At 42.5% G+C, this 19,853-nt stretch overlaps 1 protein-coding gene across 7 annotated transcripts in view; it reads left to right on the top strand.

Moving 5' to 3' along the window:
* Positions 1 to 19,853, top strand: part of EXOC6 (exocyst complex component 6) — a 386,110-nt gene that overhangs the window by 277,202 nt on the left and 89,055 nt on the right. For all 7 annotated transcript variants that reach the window (XM_068258178.1, XM_068258176.1, XM_068258180.1 and 4 more), the window contains one exon: positions 15,412 to 15,553. In XM_068258178.1, the coding sequence (XP_068114279.1) occupies positions 15,412 to 15,553 (142 nt within the window). The remainder of the gene's footprint in view (positions 1 to 15,411; positions 15,554 to 19,853) is intronic.

Genomic DNA, 19,853 nt, shown 5'->3' with positions numbered 1-19,853 from the left:
ATGCGTCCTCAGTGCAGTCACAAAGGAGCCAAACCGGCATACAGTGCATGCGCAGAATTGTATATCCAGGTCAAAGGGTGGTAACCATCTGCAGGATACCAGAGCTATTTACAGGAGAACGGAGGAGGAGGCAGCCACAAGGGAGGTGCGGTAAGAGGCTGCACACCTCCCCATACACTAACATAGCAACCAATTTTCTATACCCCTTCACATCGGGTGTCCTTTAAAAGGTATTTTATTGACAAGATGTGAAAATATCTCCTAGGAAAAAACTCGGGAGAAAATGTTAGTTGCATATGGGCCACAGTGCAGTTACCAAAGCGGCAGACAGCTAGCTCATCGGAAGTAGAATTTCAGCTGCCAGCACAGTCAGATGTGCATGCAGGGAACCTTAGGGCTGGTTCAGACGGACGTTTGGAGGCGTCGCGTTCGTTGGCGTTGCGTTCGTGATGCGTTCAGGCTTTCAGCAGCGTTCGCATTGCGTTCGGATGCGGTCGCGTTTTTTCTTCCCCTAGGGGGACATTACCCGTCGCGGTTAACCGCCCCTGGAAGCAACATGTAGCTTCCAGGGGCTCCTTGAACGCCAGTGAAAATCGGGACCCAAACGCCGCGTTTGTGCAAACGCGCATAAAAGCTTGGTACAAACGCTCCCATTCACTTGAATGGGAGCGTTTAACGCCAAGCCCCGAACGCTGGCAGTAAACGCTCTGCAAACGTCCATCTGAACCAGCCCTTACGCAGCTGCCTGCTCAAATGCAAGCCTGACCCCGGCAGGTAGACTTGAGCGGCTGATAATTCAATAACATTGTCCGCCTCCATCCCTCCCAACTTTTTGAGTTGAGAAAGAGGGACACTTAAGCCACACCCCTGATCACGCCCCCATCACACCCCTAGTCACACATACCATAAAGATTTCATAAGAAAGATATGTTTTATAATTCAAACCACACCGGTCCTTTCTATCCTGGTTCATTTTCCTTCACATTAACATTTTAAAATTAGTAATATATCAATTGAAAGGATAGGAATATATAGGTAGAAAAAAACAGTTTGTAAAAAATAATACCATATATATATATATATATATATATATATATATATACATACATACATACATACATACATACATACATACATACAAAGAGCGACAAAGTCCAGAAAGAGGGACAGAGGAACAGGGCTCCCAAAGAGGGACTGTCCCTTCGAAAGAGGGACAGTTTGAAGCAATGCGCATCATATAAAGATGCTATCTCATCGAAATACATTTAATGGCGATAAGAAGTACAATATGGACATCCGCAGCATTTTTGCCATCTCCACCCTTTTACAAGCCGCACGTGATACACAGCAACAGCTTCTAAGCCTGGACCTATTAATGATCAGATGCAAAATTATTACCGAGGCAACAAGTCAACAAACAGACAACTTACAAGGTGAAAATTAAAGGATACATTAATAACATCAACACAGACCGCAACAAGATAGTAAAAGGAGGAGGGATATATCCAGGGGCATCTCTCTGCCTTTTATCTCTCATCAGTTTACTGCTGTCTGTATTGACATTGTTAATATACCCTTTATTTTTTGCACTGTAATGCGTCTGCTTCCTTTTGTTAATTCTGTATCCTCATTTGTGGTTGTCAGTTTGCTAGTTCCTAGTTTGCACAGTTATATCACCCCATATTTGGGGTTCTGGCAATCGGTGGACCCTAAATTACTTCTCCCTCCAAGTTACTACGACTTGGAGGGGGAATAGTATTTAACACCAGCGGGAATTTGAGCGGCAGCAGGGTAAATGGTCATTCAGCTCGCGCTGCGTCCATCCCAGTGGCAGTGTACTAACCCTTCCACATTTTTGGGTACCTGGAGTCGGAGTCAATGGTTTCATGAAGATAAGAGGAGTTGGAAACTGAAGATTTTTCTACCTGCTCTATAACCCTGCAAAAGCTGTGGAGTCTGAGTCGGAGTAATTTTGGGTACCTGGAGTCGGAGTCCGTGGTTTCATAAAGTAGGGAGTTGGATGATTCTTGTATCGACTCCACAGCCCTGGTAAAAACATAAAAAAGACTTTCACTATAACTTCTGTAACAGAATCATTGCTATCTGTTGGCTCACCCCACCCTATTTTTTTGCATGGTTTTAATAAGGCACTTATGTAACAATAGTTGCTTTTGCCTACCTTTGAGGATTTCACAGAAATGTGACATTGAACAGTCCCTACACTCAGATTAAGTACAATCCTGCAGTGTCAAAGGGAGAAGAAGAACCATGGGCTCAGTTGTGATGAGGTGATGTGTGTATACAGAACGTATATGTACATCACGTCATCACATCATTATAACTGCTTGTATATCAAGACATTGCTTGCTTATCAAGTCAAAATGTCATCGGAGTTTTCGCTGGTCTTGCAAAGCACTCTTAAACCAAGTTACTAGCAATCCAAGGTTCTGCTGCATATATATATATATATATATATATATATATATATATATATATATACTGTATATACTTATATATAGTATTTGGTGGGGATTTTTTTTACAGGATATTTTAAGATGTGGCTGTTTTTGTCTGACCTTTAAGCCCTTGTTATTTTTCCTAGAGGCTTGGGGAGGGCAATTTGTGTTGGGTCATTATTCCTTTGATTGGCAGTAAGAGCCTTAACTCACAGCTTGCAGTAAAACGCCAGTGAGTGGATGAGGGATGACCCACTTCGACAAGCTAAATTCAAAAACTGTCAGTCAGCAAACTCCCCCCCCCCCCCCCCCCCAAAGAATGGAACTTCTTAGTGACCTCCCTAAATGTTGCCTCATGCTGTCCTTGATTGGCATGCTCTGGCAGGGAGGATGGATGAATCTGTCACCGGCTGGTTAATTGTGCTGCCCATTTCAGCCTGACATCAGGACTTTGGAGCACTAAGTAGCTCAATGCAAAACAAATTAGCAGATTGTAGTCATATTTCTCATCTATCTGGCTTGACTTTCCTGAATGCAGTCCATAAATCATATTGATTGACACCCTTGGGAATGATGAAAGCAGCTCTTTTTTTTTGTTGAGGCCGCGAGCGTGAATCCAGGGAGCGTGGAGACCGGTAACTCGGAGGTGGCATGGACGGATGCATATGGCTGACCTTTTGGGAATTCTCCGGGAGCCTAATGTCTCCGGGTAACAATGGTTCAAAGAGTGAAAGCTTTTTTGGCCACTATAGAAAGGATCCAGCGTGTCAGCAGATTCCCTTTTCCAAGTTCCTTTGAAATCTAAGAAGCTGGTCTAAGGAATTCTTTTTTTGCGGAAGAAGTGGCGTTCCAGCATTATGTGAAGAAATCCACAGGATGTGTGGACAACTGTGAGAGCAGGTGTTAAATACAGCATTGTGCCGGGGACGTTGTTGTCTACTCAGTATTTTACTAGAAGACATTCACATTTATAGGCTTGCACACATGCTAGAGGAGACTTGGCCATGGTGATCACTCCACCACATCCTACTGTATCTACAGCTTCCCATTGGCGTCTTTTAGCGACCCACCTTGGCACATTGCTAAAGGACCCCACCATCCCTCCTCCATCACCCCACCATCCCTCCTTCTCTCTCCATTTAATTGGACAACACTGTGGCGTAGTGGGCAGCATGGTGGCGTAGTGGTTGGTGCTCTCTCCCTGCAGCGCTGGGTCCCGCTTCGAACCCCAGCCAGGGCACCATCTGCACAGAGTTTGTATGTCCTCCCAGTGTCTTTGGTTTCCTTCCACATCCCCAAAAACATGCAGATAAGTTATTTGGCTTTCCTCTAAATTGTCGCTAAACTACAATACATGCATGGACATATGACTATGGTAGGGATTAGATTAGTTAAGTGACGAGACAATATACTCTGTACAGCGCTGCAGAAGATGTTGGCGCTATAGAAGTACTAAATAATAATAACTGCACACGCTGCTCGAATATAACCAAGTATTGTGTCTCTACAGCTCTTGTTCCTCACAGTGTCACCCTCACAATCACAATTTTTAAGGGGGACCTTAATTGTGTATACTGGGCCTAAAGAGGCACCATAACGACATATAGTAGAATGTAATACATGATGGCCCTTATCCAGTTATCGTTTTCTGCTCTCAGTAGATACATTTTCACCTTAACTAAAAATAACTTTTCAACACTTAGCAAATAAAAAAAATATTAAAACGTAACTGGTTCGGGACTGCGGAAGTAAGACTTCATGCCGTACTTGTGGCTGTCCATCTCTGATTAGTGTAGGTACATGGTAGATTAGTGTTAGGCATTGGTAGGGAGTAGATTAGTGTTAAGCGTAGGTAGGGGATGAATTAGTGTTGGTCAAAGGTAGGGTGTAGATTAGTGTGTAGTGTAGGTAGGGGTAGATTAGTGCTAGGCACAGGCAAGGGGAGGTTAGTGTGAGGATAGGATGAGATTGGCCAATAGTAGAATATCCGTAACATCACAGATATTCTTCTATCCTTTACAGGTGATAGTATCCTATCGTAAAAATATTGTGATATCCTATCATGAAAAATTAATTTGCAGCTCTTTTAAATATACACTTCCCTACTGAACCCGAGGTGGTTTTTAAGAATGCCATTAGGACACAGAGGCTGGTTCTGCATACAATGACCAGCCTCTGTTACTATACTGTGCCCCCCGCGCTCTCCTGTCCCCCATAAATCAAACCGCCTTGCTAGCGACATGCACCTTGTCTCTAGCATGCTGTTTACCTCTGAGTGTCTGTCACCGCCACTCCCCCGCCTCCTCTATATTTCGCGGCTTCCCTCCAATCAGTGGGGAGGGAAGGGACGCAGGCGGAGAGCGGAGCTATAGAGGAGGCGGGGGAGCGGCGGTGACAGACAGAGGCGGTTTGATTTATGGGGGACAGGAGCATGGGGGGGGGCACAGTATAGTAACAGAGGCTGGTCATTGTATGCAGAACCAGCCTCTGTGTCCTAATGGCATTCTTAAAAACCACCTCGGGTTCTCTTTAATGTCTGGTAAAATCTTAGGTGACAGTTTTGGAATTCATATTAGTAAGCAGTATGGACTGATATAAGTCACACCTGTCTGAGGTTTTGCCTGGCTTCAAGATGTGCATTATGTTGGCTTCTCTTATAGTTGAGACCATCTTTTTATTTCTGTGACAGTTTAGGTGCTAAGATGCCTTGATATTTTTGATACCATTCTGCTGGGTAAGCATTTTTTCCAGCAGTTTTAAATTTAGGAATTCGTTTTTTGTTTTCTTTAAGATGTAGTTGGGCATCTAATTATTCCATGATCTGATCAGGCAGTTTCAGTAATGTGATGCTATCCAAATATTTTGCCAAACTCACTCAGTGTGTAACTGACTGTCTACGTGTGCAATTCTGTATAAAAATTAACAAATCTTGCTAATATTTCGGATGTGGCTACCGCAGTTAAATTTTTTTCATGTGCTATATTTTTTCGGAATAGCTGTATTAGGTGTTTTTAAGGTATGCTAGGAATTTTCTGCCCTTATATCCAAATTCAATTATTTTTCGTGATTAAATTAACATATTCTTTTTAAAGGTAGCTATACATCTAGCGATGATGGGCAGATTAGACTAAGAGACAGATCGCTCTCTGATCGAATCTGATTAGAGAGAAGTTTGTCGGCGGCCCATACACCGCAGGACAATTTCCAATCTATTTCAGCATGAAATCTCTTGGGAGTCTGCCACATTCCGCCACCCTGCCAATGTTCCTCCAGTGTATAAATGTGCATGTAGATGTGTGCATTTATACATTACCTGTCCTGTGTCGCGCTCTTCTAATCCTCTGGCGTGGTGACGTCACCATGCGCCGTGTGCTATGCCCCAGTGGCATGTATAGGGCTATTGGAAGAGCAGATGATTTCGAAGACGGATGAGCAGCGCAACACAGGTAATGTATAAATGTGCACGTCTACATGTACATTCATACACTGGGGAAATAGCGTGGGGGGTTTGATTGCATTCATCGCTCACCCCAATATCGCTTTCCATACCGCCGTGCACCAGATTGGCCACATCGGCCCTACATCTTGAATCATGTCCGATCCATATGCTCAGTCCGAAATTGGTTGCATCAGCAATCAGGCATACACTTAGCGGCACAGATTTTCATCCGATTCAATATTAATTATTGAATCGGATGGTCGATCGACCGCCAAGTTACTAGATATATGGGTACCTTTAGTTTCCCTTAACAGGAATAATTAATGTTCCCTTGTTTTCTTCCTGTCAGGCACAGAAGTTTTGTTTAGTGGGGTCATTTTTTTATATTCACTTTCTGCTGCACACAAGTAACTAGCCTGTGTTCCCTTTTTCTTTCTCTGTCTGAAAGAGTTAAACATCAGGTATGAAAGTGACAGTTTCTGTCCGGGTCGGGATTGGGTCAGACTATAGCATAACCCTCACCGATAAGTAATTACAGCCATAAAACGCTTTCCTGTTAGTAAATGGCTTCCTGGAGCAGGAAAGAAATAAAAAGGGTAAATAATTCATAGATTTGAGCTCTGGCATACTTCAGTGAAGGTGTCATTGAGCAGAAACAATGAAACCGTAAAAACTTAAAAACTAGATTAAATTAAATATAAAATAAATCGTGGAATATCTAGAAAAGTCATTTTTAGGAGGAGGAGGATAGATACAATTGTTTTTCTCATCAGTTTATTTTCCCCTCGGATGTCCTTTAATTACCTTTTACAATATATTTAAATTGTCCGATGCCTTCAACAAAGATGCGCACGAGTTACTCTCTTCATTCATTTTAAATGGATTTCATTATCCATTATTTCATTATTTCCTTCTTGACAAATCAAATATTTGTGCCAGTGAGTTTCTTAATTATTATTTTCAACATTTATTTAATGTGAGCGCTACAAAATGAGCTTTCATTTGCTCTGAAGAGATTCATAGAAATATTAATTCCTATTAATCTCTTCAGAGTGAATAAAAGCTTATTTTACAAATATTGGTTTGAGAAAGCCTCGATAGTTGATAGCTATGGGTCATATTTGTAATCTATAGTATAATGCGAGATGAGAGACTAGCGATGAGTGGATCATTCTTTTTAAAGTGAATCTGAAGTGAAAATAAACTTACAATATAATTGTTTGTGCAGTACTGCTAAGAAATAAAGAACATTAGTAGCAAAGACAATAGTCTCATATTTTTTCCAGTACAAGAAGAGTTAAGAAACTTCACTTGTTATCTATGCAAAAGAGCTTCTCTGAGTTCTCCGACCTAAAGGGGCCCATACGCCCAATGATTTTCCCGCCGATATACGGCCAATTCGATCACAGTGATCGAATCGGCTGTGAAATTGCCGCACACACTGCTGACAGAACGATCGATTTCCGTCCGAAATCGATCGTTCCCGTCGAGCCGTCCGTGCGGAAGAGTTTTCTTGATTGCCGGCGGGTCGGGAGTGCGTCGATAGCGGCGTTCGAATGCCCGACGACCGACGCAATACAGCGGGTATACATTACCTGTTCCGGCCGGCGCGAGTCCCCTTGTCCCAGCTGTCTTCTTCACCACTCCGGGCTCTAGACCGTTCCTGCAGCTACACAGAACTTCCTATCCCGGCAGGAAGTTTAAACAGTAGAGCGCCCTCTACTGTTTAAACTTCCCCTGGACAGGAAGTTCAGTAGCTGCAGGAATGGTCTTGAGCCCGGAGCGGAGAAGAAGACAGCTGGGACCAGGGGACTCGCGCCGGCCGGAACAGGTCACAATCTGTTTGCAGTAAAGGTGGCCATACGATCCTTCTCTGATCAGATATTTGATCAGAGAGGGATCTATCTGTTGGTCGGATCTGATGGCAAATCGACCAGTGTATAGCCACCTTAACTTGGGTCGGAGACTGTCTTTGTTTTGAAGTACTTATACAGCAAAGAAACCGTCAGAGACAGATTTAGATAAGGTTTTACTGCAGGGGAGTTTAAATGGCTCTGCTCTGTTTTATAGTTTAAAATACAGAGGCCCATATGCAATTACCTTTTTCTCCTGAGTTATCTCCTAGAAGATTATTTTCATGTTCTTTTTAAAACAATTTTTAAGCATTTTTCAATTGTATAAGTACCTGAAAGTTGGCGAAAAAGTATTCTCAATTTTATGTTGAGTATTTTCTTGCTTGCTGGTGGATTAAAATACATTTTATGACAAGGGTGTGGAAATATCACCGAGCCTAGGAGAAAACTCTGCAGAAAAATGTAATTACATATGGGCCAGAGTGTGGTTTGTAATTGCAAACATGAGAGAATGATGCAATGTTATAGAGAAAGAATCTTTATTATTGAAAATAAAAAAAATGAGACACTTTTGTTTGCTACTAATGTTCTATTTATTATTTGTACTACACTTATAAGTCATTATATCATAAGTTTTTTTCACTTCAATGTTACTTTAAGGCTGCTTTCACAGTGGGACGTTACAGGCGCAGGTTAGAGCAGCCTGTAACGCAGCCTGACTCACAGTCATGAAAAAATCAATGGGCTGTTCACAGTGCACACGTTGTGTTACAGTGTAACGTAGCACGTTCAATGAAAGGGCAGCATGCTGTGCGTTATACTCAATTTTAGCCGCGTTAGACTGTTTGCACATGCTCAGTAATGTTGTTGTTTTTTTGGGTTTTTTTTAGTGCAGGAGAGGAGGAGGGGAGAGTCCGCTTTTGTGCATAGCCACATGGCTTATTAATATCCACTGCACTGCAGTGTTTACTTCCTGGAGCGGCCGCTTATTGGCTGGCGGGACCACGTGATGCGGAGTGTTCCGATCACGTGGTCTCCACAGTCTTTTGACGCATGCGCCGTTTTCGTGCTATCACTATCGAACGAAAACGGCGCTCCAAGAGCCGCATAACGCGGCTCTATGTAGCGTCCACCTTTAGCACCACCATGCGTTGCGTTAGGGGAACGTTATGCGACCTTAACGTCCCCTGCAACGCAACGTCCACGTGTGAAAGAGGCCTAAAGGGAACCAGAGACGAACGATCTCTAAAAAATGAAAAAAGATGTTATACATACCTGGGGCTTCCTCCAGCCCCATAAGCCTGGATCGCTCCCACACCGCCGTCCTCCGCTGCCTCTATCGCCGGTACCGGGTCCCGTCACTTCTGCCGGACACAACCAGTCTTCCGCATGCACAGAGGGTCCCTCCGGCTCTGTACGCAAGCGCTCGCACAGTACGGAAGGAGCACACTGCGCTTGCGTCGACTGGCTCGACAAGCCAAAATGACGGGACCCGGTACGTGTGGTCAGAGGCAGCTGAGAAAGGCGGCGTGGGAGCGATCCAAGCTGATGGGGCTGGAGGAAGCCCCAGGTATGTATAACCTCTTTTTCTCATGGTCTCTGGTTCTCTTTAAGTGCAAATCTTCATTAACCCAGGAAGTGGATAATATACTAGTAAGGGGATACTAGTCACTGAACAGTTAGCTGGCATCAGACTAATCAGCACAATAGCTTGCTAATTGATTGGTAACTAGTGGTTTTCATTCACTAGTATGGCTTCTACTTCCTGGGGCAGTGAAGATTTGCATAATCATTTTCCAATCATCTCTGTTCCACTGGGCTTGATTTGGAGACGTCCTCCTGCCACAAGCTGGTTGGCAAGGAGCTTGTCTTTAGTCATTTAGTGGTAGATTATCAGCAGTGTGGAGGTAAACTGGAACCCCTCAACTGAGAGGGGTATGGAGGCTGCCATATTTATTTCCTTTAAACAATACTAGTTGCCTGACAGTCCTGATGATCTCTTTGGCTTCTATAGTGTCTGACTCATACACCTAAAACAAGTATGTGGCTAATGCAGTCAGACTTCAGTCAGAGCACCTGATCCATGTTCGTTCGTTACTTTGTACAGCGCCACGGAATATGTTGGCGCTTTATAAATAAATAAATAATAATCTGCATGCTTGTTCAGGGTCTATGGCTATGATGCTGGTCCTGTGTGGAAACACAAGGCCAGCATCACAGCCAGGTAATTAGCATTTAAAAAAAAAAAATTTGTTGGCCTCCATATTTCTCTTAGTTCAGGTGAGCTTGAAGCCAATAGACAGAGAAAAGGCAAGAATTAGGAAGGTAGCAGAATATTCGTTTTATTGGGTTGAGAGGTAAGAAGTTGGCATAATTTAGGACCTTGATTCCCAGAGTGTTGTTGCTACCAAACCATTTGCTCTATTGAAAAAAAAAAATCAAAAAGTGTACCGAGGTGACATTATGAGTTAACCATGTGTATGTACAGGCGTGTATCAAAAAAGGGCACCTGGAAAAAAGGGCGCGGGATATAGCCGAAATTATAACTTGTAATGTAAAACAATATTTTCCGTTTATAGCTTATAAACGAAAATGTAGTGCTAAATCAGTTGAATAAACGGAAATGAAACGGCAAAATACCGTCTATAACAACAAACGAATTTGGAAATGAAACGTCAAATAGTGTCTATAACAAAAAGCGATATTTACACTTGTATTAAGCTAAGTAATACAAAATTAGATTTTACAGGTATTTTACTTCAATTATACCTAACTGTAGGCTCTCCCTATCCCTAACCCCTAGACCCCCCCTCCCCCCACCCCTTGTGTAAATATGCATAATTTAATAAATTGTTTATATTACAAATATTGTACTGTACCTATCCCTAACCCCTAGACCCCCCTGGTGTTGCCTAACCCTAAGACCCCCCCCCCCCCAGGTGGAATTTTTATAATTTAAAATTCGTTTTCATACGTATAATGCTTAAATATCGTTTTCAACCTTGTTCTATTGGAAATACATCGCTTTGGGGTATTAACTTTGTTTTTTTTACACTTATAATGCGTTAATTATAGTTTTCTAATATATCGCTGTTAATATTACCGTTATTTTTAATGCGTACGTGATTGTAAGGCTATCTATTTTATATATATATATATATATATATATATATATATATATATATATATATATATATATATATATATATATATATATATATATATATATATACACATATATATATATATATATATATATATATATATATACACATATATATATATATATATATATATATATATATACATATATATATATATATATACCTTTTTCTATTTATAATATGACGCGCGCTTGCCGTCACTTCCTGCTTCGAGTATGCGGAAGCGTACTGTTAAAATATGCTACGGCGCATGCTTCTCACCATGTCGCAACGCCAGTGTGTTTAAAGAAACGCTTCGCCATAGACTAACATGACTTCTGGGACGACGCAGATCGCCACAAGTTAACACAGCTCCGCAGCGGTAATGTAGCTTTGGACCAGCATCGGTGATGCGGCGAAAACATCACTTCCGTCGTGTCACGCCGTACCGCAGAAGTATGAAAGTCTCCATAAACTTTAATTACCGGTGACGGGGTGCGGTATTATTATTATTATTGATTTATAAAGCGCCAACATATTCCGTGGTGCTGTACAAAGTAAGAAACAAACATGGGGTACATAATAATACAGACAATGGTGTACACCAAAATACAAGATACATAATTAGTGACAAAATACAAAAATAGAAATACCGCACTGCCCTGGTGTGAAAGGGCCCTTAGTATTTGGACACAGGTTTACTTGAACCTTTTATACCTGGCACATCACTGAGCAGTTTGTTTTGAAAAGAGCAGAAAAGCAAAATAATTTTAGAGTTTAGAGTTGCTTCAATGATTTGTATTCATGCCATTGTGTGTGAGAGAGTGCAAGTGTTGCTGTACTTGTTTTTACTCATTTCAGTTGTCTTGTTTGAAACAAAAACTTTACAAAGTGTGCTGCTTATACTAAGATCTGAGACAGTGATTTTAGTACTGTTATGTTGAGCAATAACCGTTTCAACAGAAACGCCTGTTTTTAATGATTTCAAAGGGAGCTTTTAATCTAGCATGCTTAAAGAGGCACCGTAGGGACATATAGTTGAATGCGGTAAATTATTACTTATTACCAAAAAAGTGGGTATCCTCTTTTACGGTAGCTTTCCTAGGTTCAGCATCAGAAATACTTCTTATACTGCCTTCCCTGTGATGTTTTGATGTTTTGCATAGGCTGATTAGCTATGTGGCAGTGTTGCCAACTCATCCCTTTAATTACTGACACATCTAAGTTATACAGGTTCTGGGGCTATTTGCACATGATCAGTGCCTTAACCACTTAAGGACCAGCTAACGCCCATAGGCGTCAGCAGGTCTTAAGTGGGTTACCAGATCGAGCGGCCTTTCCATGTCAGTTCACGGAGGGTGTCTCCGTGAACAGCCGGAGAGCCGCCGATCGCGGCTCGCCGGCAACATGTAAACACGCGGGGAAGAAATCCCGCTGTTTACATCATACGGCGCTGCTGCGCAGCAGCGCCGTAGAGCAGATCGGCGATCCTCGGCCTCTGATTGGCCGGGGATCGCCGTCATTTGATAGGCTGAAGCCTATCCTACAATGCGCAGGACGGATATCCGTCCTGCGCTGCTCACAGGGGGAGGGAGAGGGATGGAGAGGGAGAGAGCGCCGAAAACGCTGCGGAGGGGGCTTTGAAGAGCCCCCCCCCCCCCCCGCAAAGCGCAGCAAGCTGGCGGCGATCAGACCCCCCAGGAGGACATCCCCCTAGTGGGGAAAAAAGGGGTAAGTTTGATCGCCCTGGCTATTTCCTGATCGGTGCTGCGGGCTGAAGAGTCCACGCAGCACCGATCAGAAGAAAATCCCCTGGTCCTTAACTGCATCTACCTAGCCACAAAACCTGTATAATCCATATTTGTCAGTAAATAAAGGGATGAGTTGGCAACACTGCTATGTGGGGAACTCCCCCCCCCCCCCCCCCCCCCGAGCATTCTGGGGATCCGGTATGTTTTGTACTGGCTCCGGAACACTCAGTAAACAGAATTCTGCAGCGATCACCTGACAGGCCTAAAGGTTCTGCCACCTGTGATAATTTCAGAATGTACGGTAAAACGGGGAGGAAAGATGTGACAATGGACAAACACTGACTGAATCATTTAAAATGAATGCAAGCTGGCATAACTTGGCAGGCACTTTATTGCAATCCGCTCGGAGTTCTCCTTTAGATATCAGTGGATTCTTCTTCCAGTATTGTTGCTCCCGGTAATGGTAACATGAAAAAAAATCTCTGCAAAAGTTTCAGAGGTTTTTTTTTTGTTGTTTTTTTTTACATTGAATGACTTTTTTTTGGTCTGAGAAAACAAATCGTTGCTTCGAATTTTTCTCGACAACCAATTTGTCTGCCCATAGAGTTATTTCATTATCTGTGTGGGCCAAATAGAAGACAGAGCTTATTAAATGGAGCAGTGCATTAAACTCAAATGTACTCGTTGCGCCATTAAATCAAAATGACATAGCCATTAGGTATCTCCCACGTATTACGCTGTAATTAAATGAACTGTGGACTATTGATTTCTAGTCTCCATCCTCCGCTCATATCGGTACTGTCCTGCTCGGCAAACGGTGACTCATGTGAAAATGTAATTGCCATGACTTTGTCTGGAGTGTTCTCCCAACATTCCGAACTAAGTTCTTCCACTGACTGGTAGAAAAGAGGTGCCCAGGAGTGGATAGAATTGAGTTAAAAACAAATAAAAGAAAAAGGAGAGGGGCTTACCTCAATAATGATAAATTCATATATATATAAATAATATGAATTTTTAGTAAGCACAGGCAACGCATTTTGCGGGTCTCTGCCCACTTCTTCAGGCCAAATAAAGTGCCAAAGGCTCTGCTCTGTACCTGGCTTTTTGAAACCCTTTGGCTTCTTATTCGGTCTGAGGTAGTGGGCAGAGACCCATGAAATGCATTGCCTGTTGCTTATTAAAACTTATATTTACATATATGAATTTTGTCGTTATTGAGGTAAGCCACATCCCCTTTTCTCTGTTATTTTGTTTTTTTCAATGGATTTTAAAGGGTTGTTAGCCGAAATGATCACAGATTCGTTTTGCCTGGGAAAACGCACAAAATTTGAGAGTAACTCAATTAACTACCTGACCTTACGTTCCTTTGTGACTGGATTCATAAATTAAGTTGAAACTCTTGAGCCATGCTTTTTATTTACTATAATAAACAGATAAAATGTATCAAATCAGTTCCACCCCACACTATACTTAAATATATACAAAAAAGACAACCGGGTTTTTTTTTTAGGGGAACAGCATCAGTCTTTTAATTCTTCATAAACATCAGTTTCCTTTATTGAAGTTATATGAACAAGATATCCAATCACAGAACCAAACTACGCCTGACACATGTTTCAATGCCAGAGGCCGCTTCCTCAGAGGCAAACAAGTGCGTTCTGTCAGGAGAAACCGGACAAAAAGGAGACCGCAATCTGAGATGCTGTTTTAAGACATATAGCTCCATGATGTGCTGTTAACCAGAGATGGAGCCAGCGCTCTCTGTGATTGGATATCTTGTTCATATAACTGCAATCAAGGAAACTGATGTTTATGAAGAATTAAAAGACCCATGCTGTTCCCCTAAAAAAAAAACTTGTGTTGTCTGTTTTGTATATATTTAAGTATAGTGTACTCGTGCTTTTTATTTGTAGACACTTTTAGGCCTCTTGCACACTGCATGCATTTCCGATTCCGATTCCACTTTTTAACCTCCTTGGCGGTAATCCCGAGCTGAGCTCGGGGTATGCCGCCGGAGGTCGCCGCTCAGGCCCTGCTGGGCCGATTTCAATTTTGTAAAAAGCAGCACACGCAGCCGGCACTTTGCCAGCCGCGTGTGCTGCCCGATCGCCGCCGCTCCGCGGCGATCCGCCGCGTGCAGCGGCGAAAGAGGGTCCCCCCAGCCGCCCGAGCCCAGCGCAGCCGGAACAAACAGTTCCGGCCGGCGCTAGGGGCTGGATCGGGCGGCTCTGACGTCAGGACGTCGACTGACGTCCATGACGTCACTCCGCTCGTCGCCATGGCGACGAGGAAAGCGAAACAAGATAGGCCGCTCATTGCGGCCTATCTTGTTACTTTCGATTGCCGGAGGCGATCGAAAGTACGCTTCCGGAGCGCCCTCTAGTGGGCTTTCATGCAGCCAACTTTCAGTTGGCTGCATGAAATACTTTTTTTTTAATTTAAAAAAAACCCTCCCGCAGCCTCCCTGGCGATTTTAATAGAACGCCAGGGAGGTTAATCGGTTTTTACATCCGATTCCGATTCAGATTTTTAATCTTTACTGCATGCTGCGTTTTTTGATCCATTTTTCTGTTGAATGTATTCAGGGAAAATCGGAAACGGAAAACGGATTTGCAGTGTGCAGGGAGCCTAAATATGAACATTAATTTATGTTAATGATCATGTAACTATTCTTCTTTTTCAAACTTTGTATTGAACATTCTTACTATGGAAATAAGTACTTGTATGAAACCATAATATCTGCATCTCCATATCTCTCTTGCATTCTAGGGCAAAGTTGCACAGACGGCTTGTATGTCGGCCTGTAAGCACCTCTCGACGTCTCTGACACAGATGCTGCTGGACAGTGATCTCAAACAGATCAGCATGGGGGCCATCCAACAATTCAACCTCGATGTCATCCAGTGTGAATGTGAGTTACTGATACTTCCTAGAACTAGTCAAAGTTGTGTATGTGCTTCATCATTTGGGTGTATATATTTTATTATACAATTCATTACACAATTAATTGATAATACGTGGCCTTTTGGTTCACTTCGGCCCTCTACAAAAATCCTAGTGGTTCTGGTTCTCCATGAGGTAACTGAGTCCTCTTTAACACTTTCTGTCACATTATGTTTTTAATAAACAATCATGAAAAACCTGATCTGAAGCATAGCCCCCTCAGCTTAGCACAGAAGTATCTTCATGTTGGATCCACATACCTCTGTGCGTTGTTCGTTCTTCTCCTCATTTCCCTAAGTCTTCGGAATCACTCCTTGCAAAATTTGGCTTTTGGCAAATTTCCTGATAAGAAGAGACATGCTTGTGGTGATGTTGCCTCCTATTCCCCTCCCCTCCCATTCCTTCCTCATCTCCACTCTTTCACTGCTCTTGAGAGAAGGGAATAGGAGGGTGATAGGAGAATCCGAATCATTTATTTCGCCAAGTACAAAGGAGGGTTGTGCCCGTAAATTGGTTTTGGCTCATAGGTTCTGGAAGGAGAGGGGGATAATGTCTGAAAGCCAAGAGCCGAGGCTGCCATACTATGGCGCCACAAGTCACACGTTGCATCATCTATTATCCCTAAGGAGACATCCGGGGTAAGGGGGCAGAGGGAAGCAAAGGTTCATCGGTGATGACCCAGGGAACATCACAGCAAGCCTGCCTCTTCCTGTTTGAAAGTTTGGCTTTAGCCAAAAGTCATATTTTTCATGAAGTAATTACGGGGATTGGAGGGAACAAGAAGAGGTACAGACGATTCACAGAAGTATGAGGATCCAGCATAAATTTGCCTCTGTGCTTACCTTGAGTACCCATGCTTGGGTCAGGTGTCCTTTAAGCCGATAGTTTCTTCTACATAGAAATTTTGCACTTGTGGTAAAGTATACAGATATCCAGTAATGTATATAAAAAAGTGATTTTAGATCCATTTCTTCAATCGCTAAGGATCTAATGACATACTAAGTGAAGGCAGGCATATATCCTTTGAGATTATACTGTACTTACTGTGCCCTAGTTCTGAGGAGAAAAAGAAGAAAGAGAAAGAAGGGAAGAGAGAGGAAAAAAACTGTAATACTTCTACCTTTACCCCCACCATAATGATCCATATCTTGCACTGATGATGGCCAGAAGAGCCTGAAATAGCTGTCTGCAAGGTGAACATAATTCTTGGCTGTAGGTGTGCAATGATCCCAAGCAGTGCTTGCTTATACGCCTTTAGGCACCAAAAGGAATGATTTGTGTTATTTACTCGCTGACCTGAAATGAGGCATTATGGGGTAACTTTTTGTAAAAAAAATTGCACGTCTTTTGCTTCAGGAAGTCAAGTTGCACTTACAGTTTTTTTTCAGTAAAGGTATTTTGTTTTAGTTTTTTTGTTGTTGATTTTTGGTTTTGTCCCTCTATAAAAACCCCAAAGGTTCTAGTTCTTCTTACTTAAATAGGTGCTGTGTAAATTTACTACAAAGCAAGGACTCAACACAAGTCTCCTGAAGTCAGGTGTGCTACCCATGTGTTTCACAGGCCTGGACATAATTTGAAAGGAAGACCATTAGTATGCCTGAAACTAGAAATCCATTTCCTAACTGCTTAAATATTTGTCTCCTATTCCCATTATAAGTTCTCACCCCCCGGCACTTTACATACATCTGCTGGCTCTTCAGTTGGACTAGCTGGCTACAGAAGCCTCCACTGATGTGGTTCCCTCATGACATTGAAAAAGTGATTTAACCTGAGTGGGTGGATGTGGGCAGAGGGTGAGATGAGTCTTCTATAGTACATTGAATTCTATACAGCTGAATGTTGTTCTTCAAAATAAAGTATTTTATTGTTATCATCCTTTTATTTATTACTTGTGGGTCTTCCTTGCATTGGGGGGGGGGGGTCTATTAACCTACAAGGATGCTTTGGATGTAGAAGGTAAAACAATTAAACATACATGAGAGCATACAAAGTCCATGCAGATATTGGCCTCAATTCACTAAGATCATGCTGGAGATAATAAGGCAAGAGAAAACTTACCTCCACACAGTGAGAGAGTTATCTTATCTCTTCATTCCTTAAGTTACCTCCTCTGTAGTTAATTTACCTCCTCTGTAGTTAATTTACCTCCTCTGTAGTTAATTTACCTCCTCTGTAGTTATTTTCACACGCAGTTAATAAACAGCCTGTCTTTAACTCTGGAGTTATTTTAAGGATTGAATAGTTAACTTAAAGACAGAAGAGTTAACTTTAGGTTTGCCCGAGGTAAAATGTTTCCTGAATACTACATGCCTTATCACCATGGTAACAACTCTAGAAACGTTATTAAAGACAGGAGATAAGCTTAGTGAATTGAGGCCATTGTCTTGCCTGGGATTCAAACTAGGAACCATATTATTATTAATAATAGTTTATATACTTCTTTCATGGCAGTGTACAAATACATTATATAGAAGTACTGTACCAACAATTTACCTGGGCAACCAAGCACAATGCAGACAATACAATGGTTGTCCCGATGGCGTCACCTTAATAAATATGCATGAGCTGGCTCCATTATCAATTGATCGGCTCCGGTGCTAGTCATCTGACCTGACGAAGACGCAGTGTGCCAATACCGGGAGTCCTTAAAGTGGATCCGAGATAAGCTTTAACTCGTATAATTGTGCCCCTTACATATACTTTGTAGGGCATTCCTCAAGCCAAATCCTTTTTTTTTTTTGCTTTAATACCCTAATTCCCTAAAACTAAACAAGCTTTTCCCACGGCTCCTCCAGCGCCTAGGCATTCTGAGTCCCATGTAGCAAGTGCTCATATGGGGTCAGTCTGGGGAGGAGGAGGCTCTTCCTGAAGGTGAAGGAGGAGGCGTTACCAGCTGGGAGCTGCTGAGATTTCTGAGGCAAGGGGGCAGAGTGAGGAGAAGAGGGGAGTGGAGTTTTCACAGGCTGTGGAGATGCCGAGCAGCTTGCCTGTGTGTAATGATGACAAGCAGAACATGTCCGCTCTCATTGTATCACAGGAACAAATAATCATATGCTGTTGAAGCTGTTTTCAGCTAGATTTGCTGTGTAAACGTTCTAAACTTTAGATGGTCTGTTTGAATTAAGGCATCTTAATGACATGTATTTATGCTTGAAAAAATATCTGTTTTCCCTTTTTATGTTGCATGTATATAGCTGTCTGTACCACCAGCCTGCAAACTAACAGGATATAAGCCCGACGAAGGCTGCAAGGCCGAAAGCTTGCTTATTTTTATTCATTTTTAGTTAGCCAATAAATGGTATCATGCTGATTTAAAACTTATTGCTATATAGACAAGTTGCTTGGTATAGTTACAGAGGTACCAAACGTAGATTTGACTCCTTGCTGTGTGTTACTCCTGATTTTTATTGCCTGAAGAAGCGGGATTTGACCTGCGAAACGTGTTGTGACTTGTCTTAGGAGTATGCGAAAAAATTATTTACAACTTTAATCGACAGCTGTTTTGTCTGTTTTGGGTAGGCTGGTCCACCACCACCTCCCAAATGTTTTAAACGTTTTTAGTGATTTTCATCCTTCTGGCGCCTCTGTACATCTCTACATATTGTTAAAGTTAGTTTTTCATCTCGGATCCGCTATAAGGCAATCAGAGCCAGCGCATGGACAACTCAGCTTTTCTCCTAAAGTGTATAGTGCCCACTGCTGCCAGCCATGGCTCGGGTTTCGAGTTCAGGGCAGCGTCCGGTGATTCTGTGATACATGCCTGAATCTTTTAATTTTCTGTACATATATTTATTAGCACTAGTTGTGTCCTATTAAAAGAGGGTGTTACACCATAGAGCGCTCCTTTCACTTCCAGTGTACCTTGTACATATGGAGGAGATGATGAACTTTATTAGTTTTATAATGTAACGCTGGAGGGTCATACTTTCTGACTATCCAGCATAACAAGGCTTAGAGCTGGATAATGGAAGAGGCTACACGGGCTGCCCAGAGCGACTGCAGCTCTGGGCTTCTGATGAGACGCAATGGCAGCACAGTGCGATGTTGCGCTGCTCTTGCGATAGCAAACATTCAGACAGATACAAGACAGACTGAAGTGAGGTAGCCAATAGCAACCACAGCAATGGCTACCTTGCAAGGACAGGACTAGGAGGACAGAGGCTGACAGAATGAATGCTTGCTAATCTAGTCACTGCCTCAGTGACAGCAAGCATTCACAAAGACAAGAGTGAGGTAACCAATGGCAACCGCAGCAATGGCTACCTCGC

This window comes from Hyperolius riggenbachi, chromosome 10, assembly GCF_040937935.1.
Source record: "Hyperolius riggenbachi isolate aHypRig1 chromosome 10, aHypRig1.pri, whole genome shotgun sequence".
Lineage (NCBI taxonomy): Eukaryota > Metazoa > Chordata > Amphibia > Anura > Hyperoliidae > Hyperolius > Hyperolius riggenbachi.
The sequence above is the reverse complement of the archived record's forward strand: the minus strand, read 5'-3'. Positions and strand labels throughout refer to the sequence as shown.